This window comes from Panthera leo, chromosome C2 (assembly GCF_018350215.1).
Source record: "Panthera leo isolate Ple1 chromosome C2, P.leo_Ple1_pat1.1, whole genome shotgun sequence".
NCBI lineage: Eukaryota > Metazoa > Chordata > Mammalia > Carnivora > Felidae > Panthera > Panthera leo.
Genome location: NC_056687.1, coordinates 69,748,252 through 69,763,638, shown reverse-complemented (window position 1 = coordinate 69,763,638; position 15,387 = coordinate 69,748,252). Strand labels below are relative to the sequence as shown.

The 15,387-nt window shown below is 46.2% G+C and overlaps 1 protein-coding gene across 5 annotated transcripts in view; it reads right to left on the bottom strand.

The window, feature by feature from the left end:
* The window catches only part of KALRN (kalirin RhoGEF kinase), a 598,446-nt gene that overhangs the window by 135,296 nt on the left and 447,763 nt on the right, over positions 1-15,387 (bottom strand). For all 5 annotated transcript variants that reach the window (XM_042954425.1, XM_042954412.1, XM_042954414.1 and 2 more), the window contains one exon: positions 323-569. In XM_042954425.1, the coding sequence (XP_042810359.1) occupies positions 323-569 (247 nt within the window). The remainder of the gene's footprint in view (positions 1-322; positions 570-15,387) is intronic.

Here is a 15,387-nt window from a genome sequence, read left to right as displayed (position 1 = left end):
AAGTCTAGGCTTGGTCACAGGTAGAAGACTTTTCTGAATGTAGTGGGAGAGCTAGAAGAGGTCTTAGAGGCCATCTAATTCAGCTTTCATTTTAGGCTGAAATGGACTCACAAAGGTTAAATGACTTTTCCAAAGTCACATGGCCACTCGGTAGCTCTTTCTCCTCAAGTCCCCAACCCACTCCTTTCACAAGCAGGTCAAGAGAAATCCCACAAGGTCAGAATAGGTTGACGAGACAGGATAGCTCAGTGGTGCTCTTCGGTTAGGGTGGGCTCGTGCCCAGCGCCTTCTGCACGTGCCCACCCCCCCTCAGTCCCCCTACCTTTCACCAGGGGGAAGAAGCAGTCCATCTCCACGCTGCTTCGGGAATGGGAGATGCACAGGGCGCTGCTGGGAACCAGGCCCTCTTGCGGGGGGCTCCTTTCCGTGGTGCGGACCAGACACCAGCCCGGCCGCTCGCTGGGCCGCTCCAGCAGCTCCACCGTCTGTCCCACCTGGATGGTCAGCTCGCTGCTGTGGCCTGCATTGAAGTCCTGGAGGACCACGGTCAACTCACATCCGCCAGAGAGCTTGGGGTGGGGCGTGGAGTGGAACGTGAGGGATTGGGGGAGGAGGGGGTGGGTGAGAGGGGGAGGGAGAAAGGATGCGTGCAGAGGAAAAGAGGAGGAGGAGGAAGAAAAGGGGGGAAAGATGGGGTCCGGAGTGGAAAGAAGGCAGAAGAGGGAGTTGGGAACAGGAAAGAAAACAAGAAAATAAAGTAATTGACACAGTGCCATTCAATCATTCTGCTGCTCTAGCTCCAGCCACAATCTGGAGCCTGCCCAGAACCGAGCTTAATTCTAATTCTTTCTTGTTCACTTGGAGTTATTTTCATTTTCCTTTGCCAAGCTTCCAGCTAGCTGTGCCTTCTACCCCCTTTCCCAGTATGTCTCTTTATGTCTTCCCAGGGCACTACCCTGCGCCCCTCCTTGCCCCTATGACCACCCTCAGACTCTTACTGGGCACCATTTCTAACTCACTCACTCTTACCTGCTTCTAGCTGAATTCTTATTTGGGAATAATGGAAGAGACAACCTCCTTCCTCCTAACTTTTGCAACCTTCCCTACCCCACCCCCAGCTGGAGCCATCAGCTTAAAACAGATGTTGCCAGTGACACAAAAAAGAATGAGGTGTGAACACAAAGGAGAAGCAGAAGAGAAGGGAATAGAATTGGTTTACCTTAGCCCAACTACTGGGGACCAGGAGAAAGAATGGGAAGGGAGGAAGAGGGGTCACATCTTACTTAGGAGCCATCCTCAGTACCGTAGCCTACCCTCCCTCTGGGCCTGGCACTTCCCCACTGTACTGGTTCTGGGGCAGAACCAGTAAAACTGGGTAGAGCGACCTCAGGATAAGAGCAACCTCTTCTAGCTGAACACTGAGACTTTCACTTATCATGAGAAACCACTAGTTATTAGTTTGTCTCACAGAGCTAAGCACAAAGCCACTCTCTTAAAAAAAAATGTTTTTAAATGTCTTATTTATTTTTGAGAGATAGAAAGAGACAGAGTGTGAGTGGGCGGGGGGGGGGGGGGGCAGAGGGAGAGGGGGAGAGAGAGAGAGAGAGAGAGAGAGAGAAAGAGGAAGACACAGAATCTGAAGCAGGTTCCAGGCTCCAAGCTATCAGCTCAGAGCTGGGGCTTGAACCCATGACCACGAGATCATGACCTGGGCCGAGTCAGACCCTTAACCAACTGAGCCACCCAAGCGCCCCTGCAAAGCTTCTCTCTTGAAATAGCAGCTGCACTTAGGGGCAGAGGGGAAATAAGGGAAGGAGTGGGAGACCCAGAGGCCCACAGGGGCAGCCTATTCTCCCCAAGGTTCAGCCCAGACAGCGGCTCAGTGGGAAAGTCCAGCTACCACCTCCAAGGAACTTGGCCTCAGTCTGTACATCTCTAATTGAAGCCTTCAGGGCCTGCATTGCCTGCACCAGCAGTTGTACTAACGCACCAGTCCAAGTACATTGTGTAGCCATATGTCCCGGGAAGCTTCTGCTGAATGGTAAATACAGCAAGCAGCCCAGTATGCAGAGAAACAACAGTCCCACCAGGACCAAGAGCTCAGCATTCAGGACTGTGAGAATTTCCTGTTAAAGGAACTTGAATGTCACAGTGGGCTTGAGAAGGTTACACGATGCATTGAAATGATGGTTGCAAAATGTATGGCTCCCAACCACGGAGTAAGGAGCCTGCTCTAAACACGTGTCCGGGGATGGGCAGGGCGCAGCCATTGAGATTGGATCAGGAAGAGAAATTCGTAGGACAGAAGTTGGAAGAGGGAAAGAGACAGAAGAAGGAGAAAACATGCTTGTTGGCTCATTTTTCCATTTAACTTTCCTAGTCCCATTAAATGCACAGACTCTACCTCTGTGCCCTTCTGGTGCCATCTTCCCAAAGCATCGTTTTGAGAGGGATGTTGTGAGATGGTAATACCTCAGGTCTGTAGAGTGCTTTCACCCTCACGTTAACTATCCACTTGATTCTCACAACAACCAGGCGATGCTACCATCTCCACCTCATCCATCAAGAACTTTAAGCTCAGAAACATCAAGATCATTGTTTGGGACAATGAGTGCGCATAAAAATTGCCTCAGGAGTTTGTTGAACGTGCAGATGCCTTTGCTGGTCTCTCACTTGCCCTAGCCTCCAATCACAGGTTCTGATTCAGGGGACCCAGGGATGTATATTTTTAACAAGACTCCCCCAACTCATGATTCTAAATGGAGGGTCCCTGAGATACTGTCTGAGAAACACTGGCCAGATGGTTTCCCACAGTCACCCAGCTGGACTTGAATCCAGCCTTCCACCACAAATCCCATGTTCCTTAAACCACATACCAGAGCAAATTATGTACAAGTTTTAGGTATGTATGTGGTTGGAGGGGGTGGGAGACAGGTGGAGAGAAGACAACACTGGCCTGAGCTACTGGTCCTCTGAGGGTTTGCTTGGCCTACAACAAGTTGCTTAAACTTTCCGGACTGCAGTTTATAATCTTAACCAGTCTGCACTAACATACGAACAGCTACGTCACTGAAACACAAATTTCACTGAAACACAAGTTTCGCTGAGTTAATTTCACTGATATTCTATTTCATTTTTTTTCTCACTTGCTGGTGGCATCCCACTAAATTGATTCCACTTTCCACTAATGGAAATTTGTAGAATTTGCAAATTCCATTTGTAGAATGTTGGACTAGATGACCACAACATTTCCTGCTAACTCTGAGAATCTCTGTCACCGAGCTTCTATGCTTCAGTGGAGTCACTCCTCTGTGCCAACCTCAGGATTCTTTCCCAAGGTCAAGCGCACACATGGCCTGAGATGCAATTTACAGCCCTTTCAGGGATGGGTATGGCCCTTTTGCAGACTTTTGCAAAGCAGAGGGCGCCTAAAGCTCTGGTTGCAAACAGCCTAGCATGTCACCAGATACAAGGCCCACTGCCCCTCAGGACAAGTTACAGCCAGACCCACCCACGGGCAGGCAGGGAGTTACGGTGGGAGGCAGGAGAGGATTAACAGCCAGACAGTGTGCTTCTACAATTCAAAGATCGAGAGAAGGCTGGAAAACACCATTAGATGGCGATTTTTGCTTGCTGTAGGCTGCCCAGGCCAGACAAAAGATGATGAAAGATGATCAACAGTCAGTTTCGCTGGTGCTCAGAGACCCAGCCCCAAAACATTACGGTTCAAATAGAGGATGAATGTCCTGGTTTTGCCTCACCTCAATGGCGTGATCAAATAGATTTCTCACACTCGGTCCCCACTCCAGGGCAACAAGGGAATTCTCAACAGTGGCAGTGAGGGAGTTAGGAGAAATGGATGAGTCAGAGGCCAGACAGAGCCGTCCCTGTAACAATTCCTCCCCAGAGCAACAAGGGAGCTTCAGGTGCCCAGGGGACTCGGAGTTCACACTTCACAAACTGTGCTTCAGAGAACCCAGGACTAGAATTAGCCCTGGAAAGTTCTAAGAGCCCTTGCCAGTAGGGGAGGGGGCAAGGGCAGAGGGGCCAAAAGACCTTTGAGGAATCTGGGCACGCTTAAAGCATTTTTAATTGCAACCCTCAAAATAATTCATTCATGCTGCATGCTCTAAGACTTCTCCTGGACTGTGATGAGCCACACCACCTACTGAACATTAATTACAGAGTGTTCCCCTCATTAACCAATAAAACCAAATTCCCTCACAGACACTAGATTATCAATTTCTTAGGAAAGTAGGGGTGTATTTTTCTTTCTGACCAGTTCTGTTGGGTGCCAGCAGGTCTACTGTCTCACAGGGCCCCAGGGTCATTACTTTCTCTTCTTCCTCTTCCCATCTGGACAGGCCCAGTGACCATGTCCCCACTCTCACTGTCCCTTCTTCTCTGCAGGGCTGTACTCCTCTACAGTGGCACATTCAGGAGTCCACACTCCTCTCTCTGAGCTGAATCTCTGTCCCAGAAATTTAAATAGGTCTTATCCAACAGCGTGTTGCACAGAATGTTGCAAACATCTGTCCTCACCTCGCTCTTCTCCTCCCCAAAGCCTTTTAAGAACGGTTTCAACATCCTCCTTGGAAATCTTTAAGGTATTGTCTCAGGGAACCATGTTCCAATTTGACAGACACCCTCTTGCTGAAATCAGGGGTGTGGAGGGAGGGAGCCCAACCTCTCCCCACCACAGAGGTCCTGGTGATTCAACAGTGTCAGGAAGGGGCTATCACACCCTGCTCAAAAGTCCAAGGCTGCATATTATCTGTCCTGTTTATTTTCCAACTGTCGGCTATGGATGCTTGACTTTCAATCTACCAGTTTGATCCCACTCCAGATTCTAAGACCAAACTCATTCCTAGGAGGGAAATGTTGGGAGCCGTGAGCTGATAACACAGACTCTCAGCATGAAGTCGGGTGTTTCTGAGTCTTCTCTGACCGTGTACCGCAGTTTCTAAAATTTTCTCTTGCCTATTTCCTTCACGGTGCCCCCCCCCCCCCCATCTCAGCAGTCTCTGAGGTGGCCCCTTCCTGGGAGTGTCTCAGCTGTTTTCTTTGCTTAGCTCCTTAGGACCTTGCCCAGGGCTTGCTAAACCTTTCTGATGCTAATGGCTAGTTGGATTTCTGCCCTCCCCCTCAGGGTGCTCCCCCCCCCAGTGAATCACTGTCTGATTCTTTTCCCCTTACTTTCCCAGCCTCTCTCCTTCCTGGGTCCTGGCCATTTCCCAAGGAAACTTGTTCCTATGTTGTCCAGTCCCTGGACTTTGTCTTTCCCACTCCAAGGTGCATCCTGAGGGGCGGAAGGAGCTCCTCACACCCTCACTTTCCTCCTGCTTCTCAGCCATAGCCCGGTTGTCTTCTTTCTAGCTGGTACCACTACACATGCAGAGGAGACATCATAACCTCCCTGGTTCTTACTCATATTTGCCAGAAACTATTGCTTTCATTGAGGTCCATGTTTGCTTGGTGACTATTTGGAGATTGACTGCACCTCCTCTGTGTATAAACAGTGTGAGCCAGATTACCCCTAAGAATTTCCTCATTTTATGGAAAAAGGTAAGATTATTCCCTGTGGGGTTTCCAGTGACATTAGGAGAGGTAGCACAGCACCCTGCCCAGGATTCTACTGTTGTCATTTTAGGGCCTCAGCTTCAGCCTGCATCTGTCTCCACCAGATTCTCCCGAGGGCTACGGACTCTGGAGCCCCTCACCGGTTGTGCGACCAGGGGCAAGTTACTTAACCTCCTGGTTTCAGTTTCCTCATCTGTGGAATGGGGACATAATGGTATCTGCTTCAGAGATTGCTATGAAGATTAAATGAAATAATTTTGTTTTGAAGTAGGCTCCATGCCCAATGTGGGGCTTGAACTCATGATCCTGAGATTGACAGTCACATGCTCTCCCAACTGAGCCAGCCATGCACCCCAATGAGATAATATTTTTAAAGGACTTAGGACGGTGGCTCCAACAGAGTTAGCTCTCCAAGTGCTTGTTTACAAATAAATTCTAGAGGAATTAATTATCATTATTACTTAAATATGAGAGGAAAGTTACCAAGTAGAGAAGAAGTAGAAAAAAGGAGTTAATTTGATGGCCCACTGTCCTTGGATAGACTGCACCAGATGTACACAGGTATGAAAATTATTATGTAAGTAAATCAGATCTTTTCCCTCTTTAATAATCTTAATGGAGTCTTACCCTAAACCAGTGCAATGAAAAGAACTGGCCTGAAAGGTTTTAGGGAAGGTGACTCAAATGCCTTTAAGGGTCCCCAGGTCAGCATAAACTTTTTCTGCAAAAAACAAGGGATGGTGGGACCCTGGATCCCTTTATGGAAAATGAAGATTCATTCTTCATTGCTTGCCGCGTACCACCCATCTGATGACCACCTCCCTACCCATGAGCCTGACAATGGCACACAACACTTGCCACCTGAGCCTGCTGACACTGTGGACATCAGCTCCTGCCATCGCTTCGTCCATCAGATAAGCCAGACCTCCTCCTCCTCTCCTGGCTGCCTGCCCTCTGATTCACGCTGGTTAAGTCCTCCACGGTGTTGGGCCAGCGGGAGGCACAGTTCTCTGAAGTAACGTCTGCATGTGAATGGCAACAAGGGAGGCCAGAGCCGGCCTTAGAAAAATGTGAAGTGAGAGGGTGTCTACTTGGTGAGGTTTCAGGGGCACTGAGAGGGCCTGCCAGCTCCTGTTCAAAACAGTCCTTCTCTCCCCCAGCGGTCCCTGTGCCTGCTGCCGATGCCTCTGTTCCCACAGCCACAGATTAATTTCGTTAGATAACATTCCTTACCATGAAACATCTCAAAGCAGAGTATGTATACGACCCCCTTCCAATTGCAAAGGGATGAGAAGTAGCATACAGGTGACAGGCAGTTGTACTCATATGGCTTTGAGCATGAGTATGTTCATAACAGCATTTTAAAGTGCGAGAAACAATAGCTATAACATAAAAAAAAAAAAAACCTAATACTAAAATACAAAAATCTAACAGGAAGGGAATAGTTAAGTAATTATGATATATAAAGTGACTGTTTAATTAAGCGGTCATTAGATATTCATAAAGCTTTATAACAGTTACAAATTGCTGAACTTATACAAAGTTTAAGGAAAAGGACAGGACGTAAAGTTGCATATATAACTAGGTGGAGAACATCACTAACAACAGTAAAGTTGCATATATAACTAGGTGGAGAACATCACTAACAACAACCCTATAACGTCGGAAATTCACAGGAAGGAAATTCATCAGAATGTTATGACTGGCTTTACTGGGTGGAAAACTCTGCGTGATTCCCCCCCTCCCTTCTATTTCCAGAGTTATTTCATAATGAAAGTAACAATAACAACATGTACAGCAGATCAACAATATCATGGCAGCGGGGGTGGGGGTTGCAATATTTGAAGGAGGCATAATACTTTGAGGGAAAAAAGGGTCAGTGGACAGATGGATAGTTCCCAGTTCTGCTCCAGGATCACCATGTGAACCTCAGAAAAGCCCTGTGTTGCCCATGATGCCTCAGTTTAGTGGCTTCAAAATCCATCCCTATAAACCTCTGTCCTTGCACTTCTGTGAAATCCAGATGAGCTCTCCAGAAAGCTGGTCTCTTGACAGGAGTTTAGTGCTCCGTTTCTACCTTGACTGAGATTTGAAACAGGCGTAACACAATATGTGGGCAGTGAGGGGCCACCTTCACTCTGCAGGTAGACAGCCTGTGTTGCTGCCAAGTCCAATTAAGACTCTAAAACTGGTGGCACCTGGGTGGCTCAGTCGGTTGAGCGTCTGACTTCAGCTCAGGTCATGAACTCACGGTTTGTGGGTTCGAACCCCACATCAGGCTCTGTGCTGACCTCTTGCTCAGAGCCTGGAGCCTGCTTCAGACTCTGTGTCTCTTTCTCTCTCTGCCCCTCCCCTGCTCACGCTTTGTCTCACTCTGTTTCTCAAAAATAAATAAATGTTAAAAAAAAAAAAAAGACTCTAAAGCTGATGATTTGCTTCATCTTTGTTCACTGGAGCTGGGGCTTCCCTGACCTCAGCTGAAGGAGCTATTTAGCTTGATTGTTTTCCATGGTGGAAAGCGGAGCCACAGAGAGGCCAAGGGTGTGGTCTGCAGTCAGCAGAGGTCTCAAGAACCGCGGAGAAATTAATAGCACAAAGAATGCAGGAGTGGGAATCAGGAGGCCTCCTCGGTACTGGTGCAGGTCCTAACTGTGTGTGACATTGGGAAAGTCCCTTCCCTTCTCAGTACCTGAACTTCCTCATTCTTAGGATGAGGAAACTGGATTTCAGGGGCCCTTCCATTCAAGTAGTTCCTATGGTCACTCATTAACACACAACCGTCTTTAATTTTCTTGAGCACTTATCATTAACAGGTTGCCTTGTTTATTTGTTATTTGTGGCCTTATTGCACGTGAAAATATAAGGTCCTGAAGAGCAGAAGCCTTCTCTGTCTTGCTCACAGTCACATCTGCCGAGTCTGGCACATAGCAGGTGATCAACAGATACTCACTGAATGCCGGAGTGAATGAGGTCCTCAAGCTATTTCCTGCTACATAACTGCATACCTGCAATGTGGACCCACAGTGCCCGAGCGGTCTCTCGCACTGGCTGCCCACCTATTCTTGTCAGTGTCTTCTAGCCCCCAGTTTATTTGTTCTGAATTCCCTTTTGAAAAATTATCTTACCCTTCGATCATTTGGCTATATCGTCATTAATTCCTAAATCTGAAAAAAATGACACAAGAGGGCAAAGATAAACCAACAAGAATAAAGAGAATGAGAAGTAATAGACAAGTCAACATTTTTTTGAGTAACAGAAAGTAGCTGCAAGAGTGGATTCTGACTTGGCAGAATGGAGAAAATGAGATGCATGTTCCTGCCATTAGCCCTGCACAACCTCGGAAAGACTGAGGAAGTGGAAGCACCAGGTTGCACTGAGGGTAGGGGTATGGGTGGGGCTAAAAAAGGGAAGAGGGGTTGAAAGTCTGTAAAGGGAGTAGACCCCTAGGTCCCTCTTGTATGTGATGTGCACTTTCCTGAGAACTTGGAATTCACTGAAGGTCCATATACAGAAGAGGGAGATGGCCACCATCCTTGATCTTATTGGCTCCCAGGATACTGGCAGCCAAATATAAACATTTTAGGTGGATTTGAGGATCTTTCATTGGAGAAACCAAAAAAGATGCACAGATACTCAAACACTGACATTTGGAGATCCCGCCCCCAAACCTCCAGTGTCTTGCTGGATTACTGCAGAGTGAAACCTTCCAGTAAATATACTCCATCCATTAAACAGAGTATCCACTCAGCTTTTTTGGTGCCCCATTCATAAATATGAGTACGATTCAGTCAAAGATCACCAGACTTTGCAGAAAAGCCTCTCTGATAGAAACCAAACTAAACAAACAAAAAGGATCAGCCATTCAGAGGAAACAAGATACAGGCAAAACAATAAATCTTCAACACTACTATAGTCCTTGGAGAGGTGAGAAAGGTATTGTGTCCATAAAAAAAGAACAAGCTGCTACAGAAAGGGGGGGAAATTACAGAATAGAAAGAGCTCTCAGAAATTAAAAATATGGGGCACCTGGGTGGCTCAGTCAGTTAAGCATCTGACTTCAGCTCAGATCATGAACTCAAGGTTTGTGCTGACAGCTCACAGCCTGGAGCCTGCTTTAGATTCTGTGTCTCCCTCTCTCTCTGCTCCTCCCCCATTTGCGCTCTTTCTCTCTCTCAAAAATAAATAAACATTAAAAAAATAAAAAAATTAAAAATATGGTTGAAATGAAACATTTCATATATGGATTGGAAGATAAAGTCAAAGAAATTTTCTTGAGACTAGAATAAGACCAGTGAGAGAGGAAAGTAAGAGAGAAAATATAAGAAAATTAAAGAATCAATCTAACAAGATTAAGACAGACAGAATGAAAAGGAATAAATTGTAAAGAAAAATTCCCAGGACTGAAGGGCACAAAGTGCCAAATTGATACGATGTTCCAAGTGCCTGCTGTGATTAATTTAAAAAGACCTCCTCTAAATCACAGCGTCAGGACACATAGGCAGTAAAAAGGGCATTCTAAAAGCTTTCAGAGAGAGAAGGAGGGGAAAAAGTCAGGTAAAATCCAACAAATCAAGAATCATAATGACAGTGTTTTTCAACAACAGCCTTAGAATGTTAAAGAAAATGGAGTACTTCCTTCAAAATTCTGCGTGGGAATTATTACCAACCTAGAATTGTGTGTCCAAACTGTCAGTCAAGATGAGGGCACACTAAAGACATTTTTACACTTTCAAAGTCTCAGAAATTTGCACCAATAAACATTCCGTGAGTGGCAACAATTATGATTAGTATGTCGGTCTCCCAATTTTTCTCTTTTATTCTCTTTATTTTTTTTTTTTTGTTTGTTTCTCTTAATGTGGTATGCCTTTGATAGATGCAAATTAAAATTAATCCCTTCATTCCCTTTTTAAAAAATGAGTTAATAGATAGACATATTTGAGGAGTGCCTGAACCACATAATGTTGTTGTTTTTTTATTTAGCAAAGATTTCATCCAGGCCTTATGTGACAATCTTTTAACCAAAGCTATGAAATGTGAACTGAGGTGGATTCATGGCCTAGCTAAGGTGCAAGGGTTCATCCAAAATCCAATACCCCTATTTTACAGAAGAGGAAAATTAATCCTCCAAAGAAGAAGGACTTACCTAAGGAAGATCATGTCTAAAAGATGGTAAATACCCAATAAACATTAGTTGAATGAATGAGTGTGTTAGTGGGTAAGTCAATGAGTTAAGCCAGAGATGATTCAATACTTTTAACTCATAAGTAGAAAAACTGAGGACCCCAAGATAGTTGGGAGCAGAGCTAAGACTAGACTCAGGTTTTCAAATTCTGGATTCAGAACACTTCTCACTAGATCTTGCTCAATTAATGATGGCTACCGCTTGAGGAGAGTGTCATAAGGCTCTCGGTTCACACCTGCACCTCATGTATTGATATATGGATTGGCGTCACTGTGGGAAGAGGATTTTCAAATTCATGCCTGACAAAGCTGCAGAGGACACGAGGCTGAGAAAGGCAGCTGAGATTACAGATCACAGAAACCCAGGACCCTCATGAGCTTCCACCCCAACCCCCACTCAAGGCAGGACCCTTTGAACAACATCTAGCTCTTTGTGCTATGACACTGTTCCCTCCTGGTGGAAAGCTGCAATTTTCAGAACATTTTCTTTGTTTTTGTAATTTCCATCCACGGTTCTTAGTTGCCCTCTAGGGTGATACAGAAGAAATCTTCCTTTCTTCTATGGAGCTCCACATATGTGAAGACCAGATTGATAATTCCTTAAGTCTTCTCTTTTTCGAACATTCCTTCAAATGGATCTCAAATGTGTAGTTCAACATTTTCATCATATGCTTCTGGATGAACATCGGCATGTACTGTCCCTCCTGATAGAAACACCCAGAACTGAACTGAATCCTTTAGACTTATTGTGCCTAGCACAGGCTAAGCAAAGCACTCACTTCTAGGTCTAGACACTGTACTTCCATCGATGTGGTCTCAGAGTCTTTTAATTAAGTCAAGCCATTGGCTTCTAGTGAGCATGTTGCCTATTGAAGACCCCAATCTGACTCACAGGGTCCTTTCAAGCTAGCTTCTTCCCTTTTTCTACGTGAGGCTTTAACTCAGAGAAATTTATATTTATCTCTGTTAACTTTAAATTTCTAGCTAAAGAGTTGTGTTCTTGACTCTTTCATCTATCAGATTAGTGATTCCTTCCAGCTTTGTGTCATCTGCAAACCTGAAATGTATGTTTCAATGGAGAACAAAGTAGGAACAAGGACAGAGCTCGTAGCAGACAGACACCATCTACCCAGAGGAGGAACTAGATTTGCCTTGGGCATAATTAACACCAGGGGTGGAAGTTATAGGGTCTCAGATCTGGCTTAACTTAATGTTTATTCATTTGTTCATCCAACAAGAACTTGCCAAATGCTGGTTAGAGGGTCAGAGCTCTCCAGCAAAGAAGGGAGGAATTGCAAACGGATTGTGAATTCTGTCTGCTCCTCACCTCTGTATTCACTGCCCAGGCTTCAGAGACCATCTAGACTGGGCACAAGCTGTCAGCAGACAGGGCTGAGAGGATGCATAGCCTGTCCATGAACACAGGCCTCTGCAACACTGACCCCCTAGTCTGGAGACAATGGTCCTGATGGGAGCGCAGGGCATCTCCTGGCTCCTCTGTGCTTCCCTATCCTTACTGATGTTCTGACTGTACCTGGGCAGGAAGGCACTTTCCTGCAACACACACCATAACTTGGGAAAGGGGAAAAGAGCCAGGGCACCAGCTCTCAAAACCCAAGTTTACCTGCAGCAGAAGCCTGAGAGAGGTGGCTGGGAGAAGCAGGGATTACAAACAGCCATTCTCCAGGAACAAAGAGATAAGAAGTTGTGGGCTGCCCTCAGGCATTCTTGCAAATCAGGCATTCTTGCAAATTGTTCTCTGTGCAGGTCAGGGAACACTGAAAAGTTGAGCTCCAGGGAAAATCTGGCCAAAGACCAGGCAGGATTTCACAAAAGTACACAAAGTTATCCAACCTCAGTTATTCAGATGTGGGTCACCATTTTCCGTGTTGTGGGTCACTGGGTCTGGAGTCAGACTGCTGGGTTTGCACCTGTCTCCATCGTTACTGTCTGTATAACTTTAAGTAAGTTAATCAGCCTCTCTTTGGCTAATCTTCCTTAACTATAAAATAGGGGAAATATGAATTCCTACCATACAGAGTCATTGCAAGGATTCCATGAGTTCACACAGGTACCATGCCACGCGTCACGTGCTCAATAAATGCTACCTACTGTTTACCCAGCAATCATAACTCAGCACATATCCAAGGCATATTTTCTGTACCCATATCATGTGCGTAGGGTATAGAAATCCATTTCTAAAGCATCCTTAATGACACATATTGAGGGAAAACCGGCAGTTGGGTTTAGGGTATGATTTAAGTTACAATTGCCCTTTGTAGGGCCATGGATAGGAACTTTTCTTCTTTTTCCACACTAGGCCTCCTAGAGAGACAACAGACTACATCAGGTTGGGAGAGATTTCTTGGAACTACTTGCCAGATCAGGTGAATAACAATGTATAATGAATAACAACAATAACAAATATCCACTCACATAGAGATACCTGGCAAAATAATCCCTGGAAAGAGGCCATCTTCCCCCAGGATTGACCAGAGAACACCAGTCAGCCTGAATATTGTTATGTAATCTGAGCACAGGGAGCAAGTCTGCCAGGACCAGAATTGGGTAGAGGGCATAGGTGAAGTGCAGGGGTGTGCTGCTGACTGCCGGGGGGGGGGGGTGGGGGGGGTGGGGGGAGGGTGGGGGGGGGGTGGGGGGGTGGGGGGGAGAACCTGTCTCAGAAACACAGCCAGCCAGCCAGGTGATGGCAGCCCGGGGTGGGGCAGGGGGTGGGGAATTCAAATGCACATTCAGAAGAAATGCTTTGACTCAGAAAGCAAACATCCAGAGTCACTGTTTACCAGGCCCAAAGAGATGCCAGTGGACATCTGGTTACTTTCCCATTTTCAAGCAGAATAAGAGAACACTGCACACTTGTGTGACCCTTTACAAAACTCTCTCACAGACATCAATCTGATCTTCACGGATTCTGTAAGTTAGCATTATGATCTTATTTTATAGATGAGGCAACGGAGACTCAGAGAGGTGAACTGTCTTGCTCAGGATCAGAGCAGTACATCGATCGCAAAGGCAGGTCCCCAAGTCTTATAAATCCAGTTATGTCACCCATCACTTATTTGCTTACTCACCAGCCAGCCCTTATGCTGCACACAGGGCACAGAGGGCTGAAGCAGATAGTCAGGATGGCCCTGCCCTCACTGAGCTTACTGTCCGATGAGGAATAGTGTACAAACACCTCACGTATGACAACGGGGGTTCCTCAGAAAGTGATTAACTCTTCCCACTACTGCCTAACCCAACTGCGCACTGGATACTGCCATGGCTGTGTCTCCTCAGACATGATACAGACATGTCTATGTCACTTGCCCTTGGCTGTGACACTTGATAACAACTCTTCTCCTGCTTACCCATCAGCCAGTGGGATCCCGGAGCATCTACCCTGTCCTATGCCAGCCTGCTCAGCTTCATCACCATCCAGCCATCCCCAGCTGTGGGGCACCACCCTGGTGGTGGGAGCTAGAGGAGATGCCAGTTGTCCAGATGAATGATCTAGAACATGTGCCCAGCAAGGAAGAGAATAGCAGCAGCAAATGAAGGGGTTCCTAGAGTCTTAACAGTGTATTCCTCAAAAGTTGTCAAGTTTAGGGGCACCTGGGTGGCTCGGTCAGTTGGGTGTCCGACCTCGGCTTGGGTCATGATCTCACAGTTTGTGGATTCGAGTCCTGCATCGGGCTCTGCACTGACAGCTCAGAGACTGGAGCCTGCTTCAGATTCTGTGTCTCCCTCTCTCTCTGCCCCTCTCCCGCTCATGCTCTGTCTCTCTCTCAAAAATAAATAAATATTAAAAATTAAAAAAAAAAGTTGTCAAGTTTATGTTATCAGTGAATTACAGACTTTTCCTTATCCCTGGTCCTATCCTTGCCCCTTCAGCATGAAGAAAGGGCCTTTATCTGTGACCCAACACTTCTTCCTTGTCCAGCCTTGCCCATTTATTGAGTGAGTCCTAATGGGATTTTCTGCTTCTGTCTGCTGCTCTTGGCTAGTTTTGCTCTGGGCTTGACTGTCACCCCCATCTCATGTCTGGTTAATGACAGTGGATCTTTCTTACCACCACCTTCCTTCCTGGTTACCAACTATCAGGACATGCCCTTTAGACACCGCTTACAACCTGTTCCCTTGTCTATGCACATGATCTATGACTCAGCTCCATCTTAGAGACTTCTTGACTTTCCATTCAGATCAGCATTCTAGGAACAAAAGAGCAAAAGTGGCACTAAGTGGCCACTAGAGGGAAGCAGAAGCTAGGATTTACTAAAGGAACCGGCAACACACAGGTTACTTGCTGGGGCACATCACTACCCACCTAAGTGGGAAACACACAGACAATTGCATAGTGCCTGGTGCAGGGTGAATGCTCAATAAACGTTTCCTGGATGAAATTCCTGGTTTTAGAAATGAGAAAGCAAGTGATGTGATCAGGAAATTAGCTGGTGTCAGGATCTGGTCTCGTCCTCAGGCCAGTGTGCCTTTCCATCACACAGTCCATCAGCCCTGCTCCTCCTGTGTGGTTCAACCCAGGTAAACCACCTGCTCACCCCAGTCCATTTTTGAAACATTTTTGGATAAACAGTAGTCACTCGAGACTCTTTTCTCTGTCCCTTA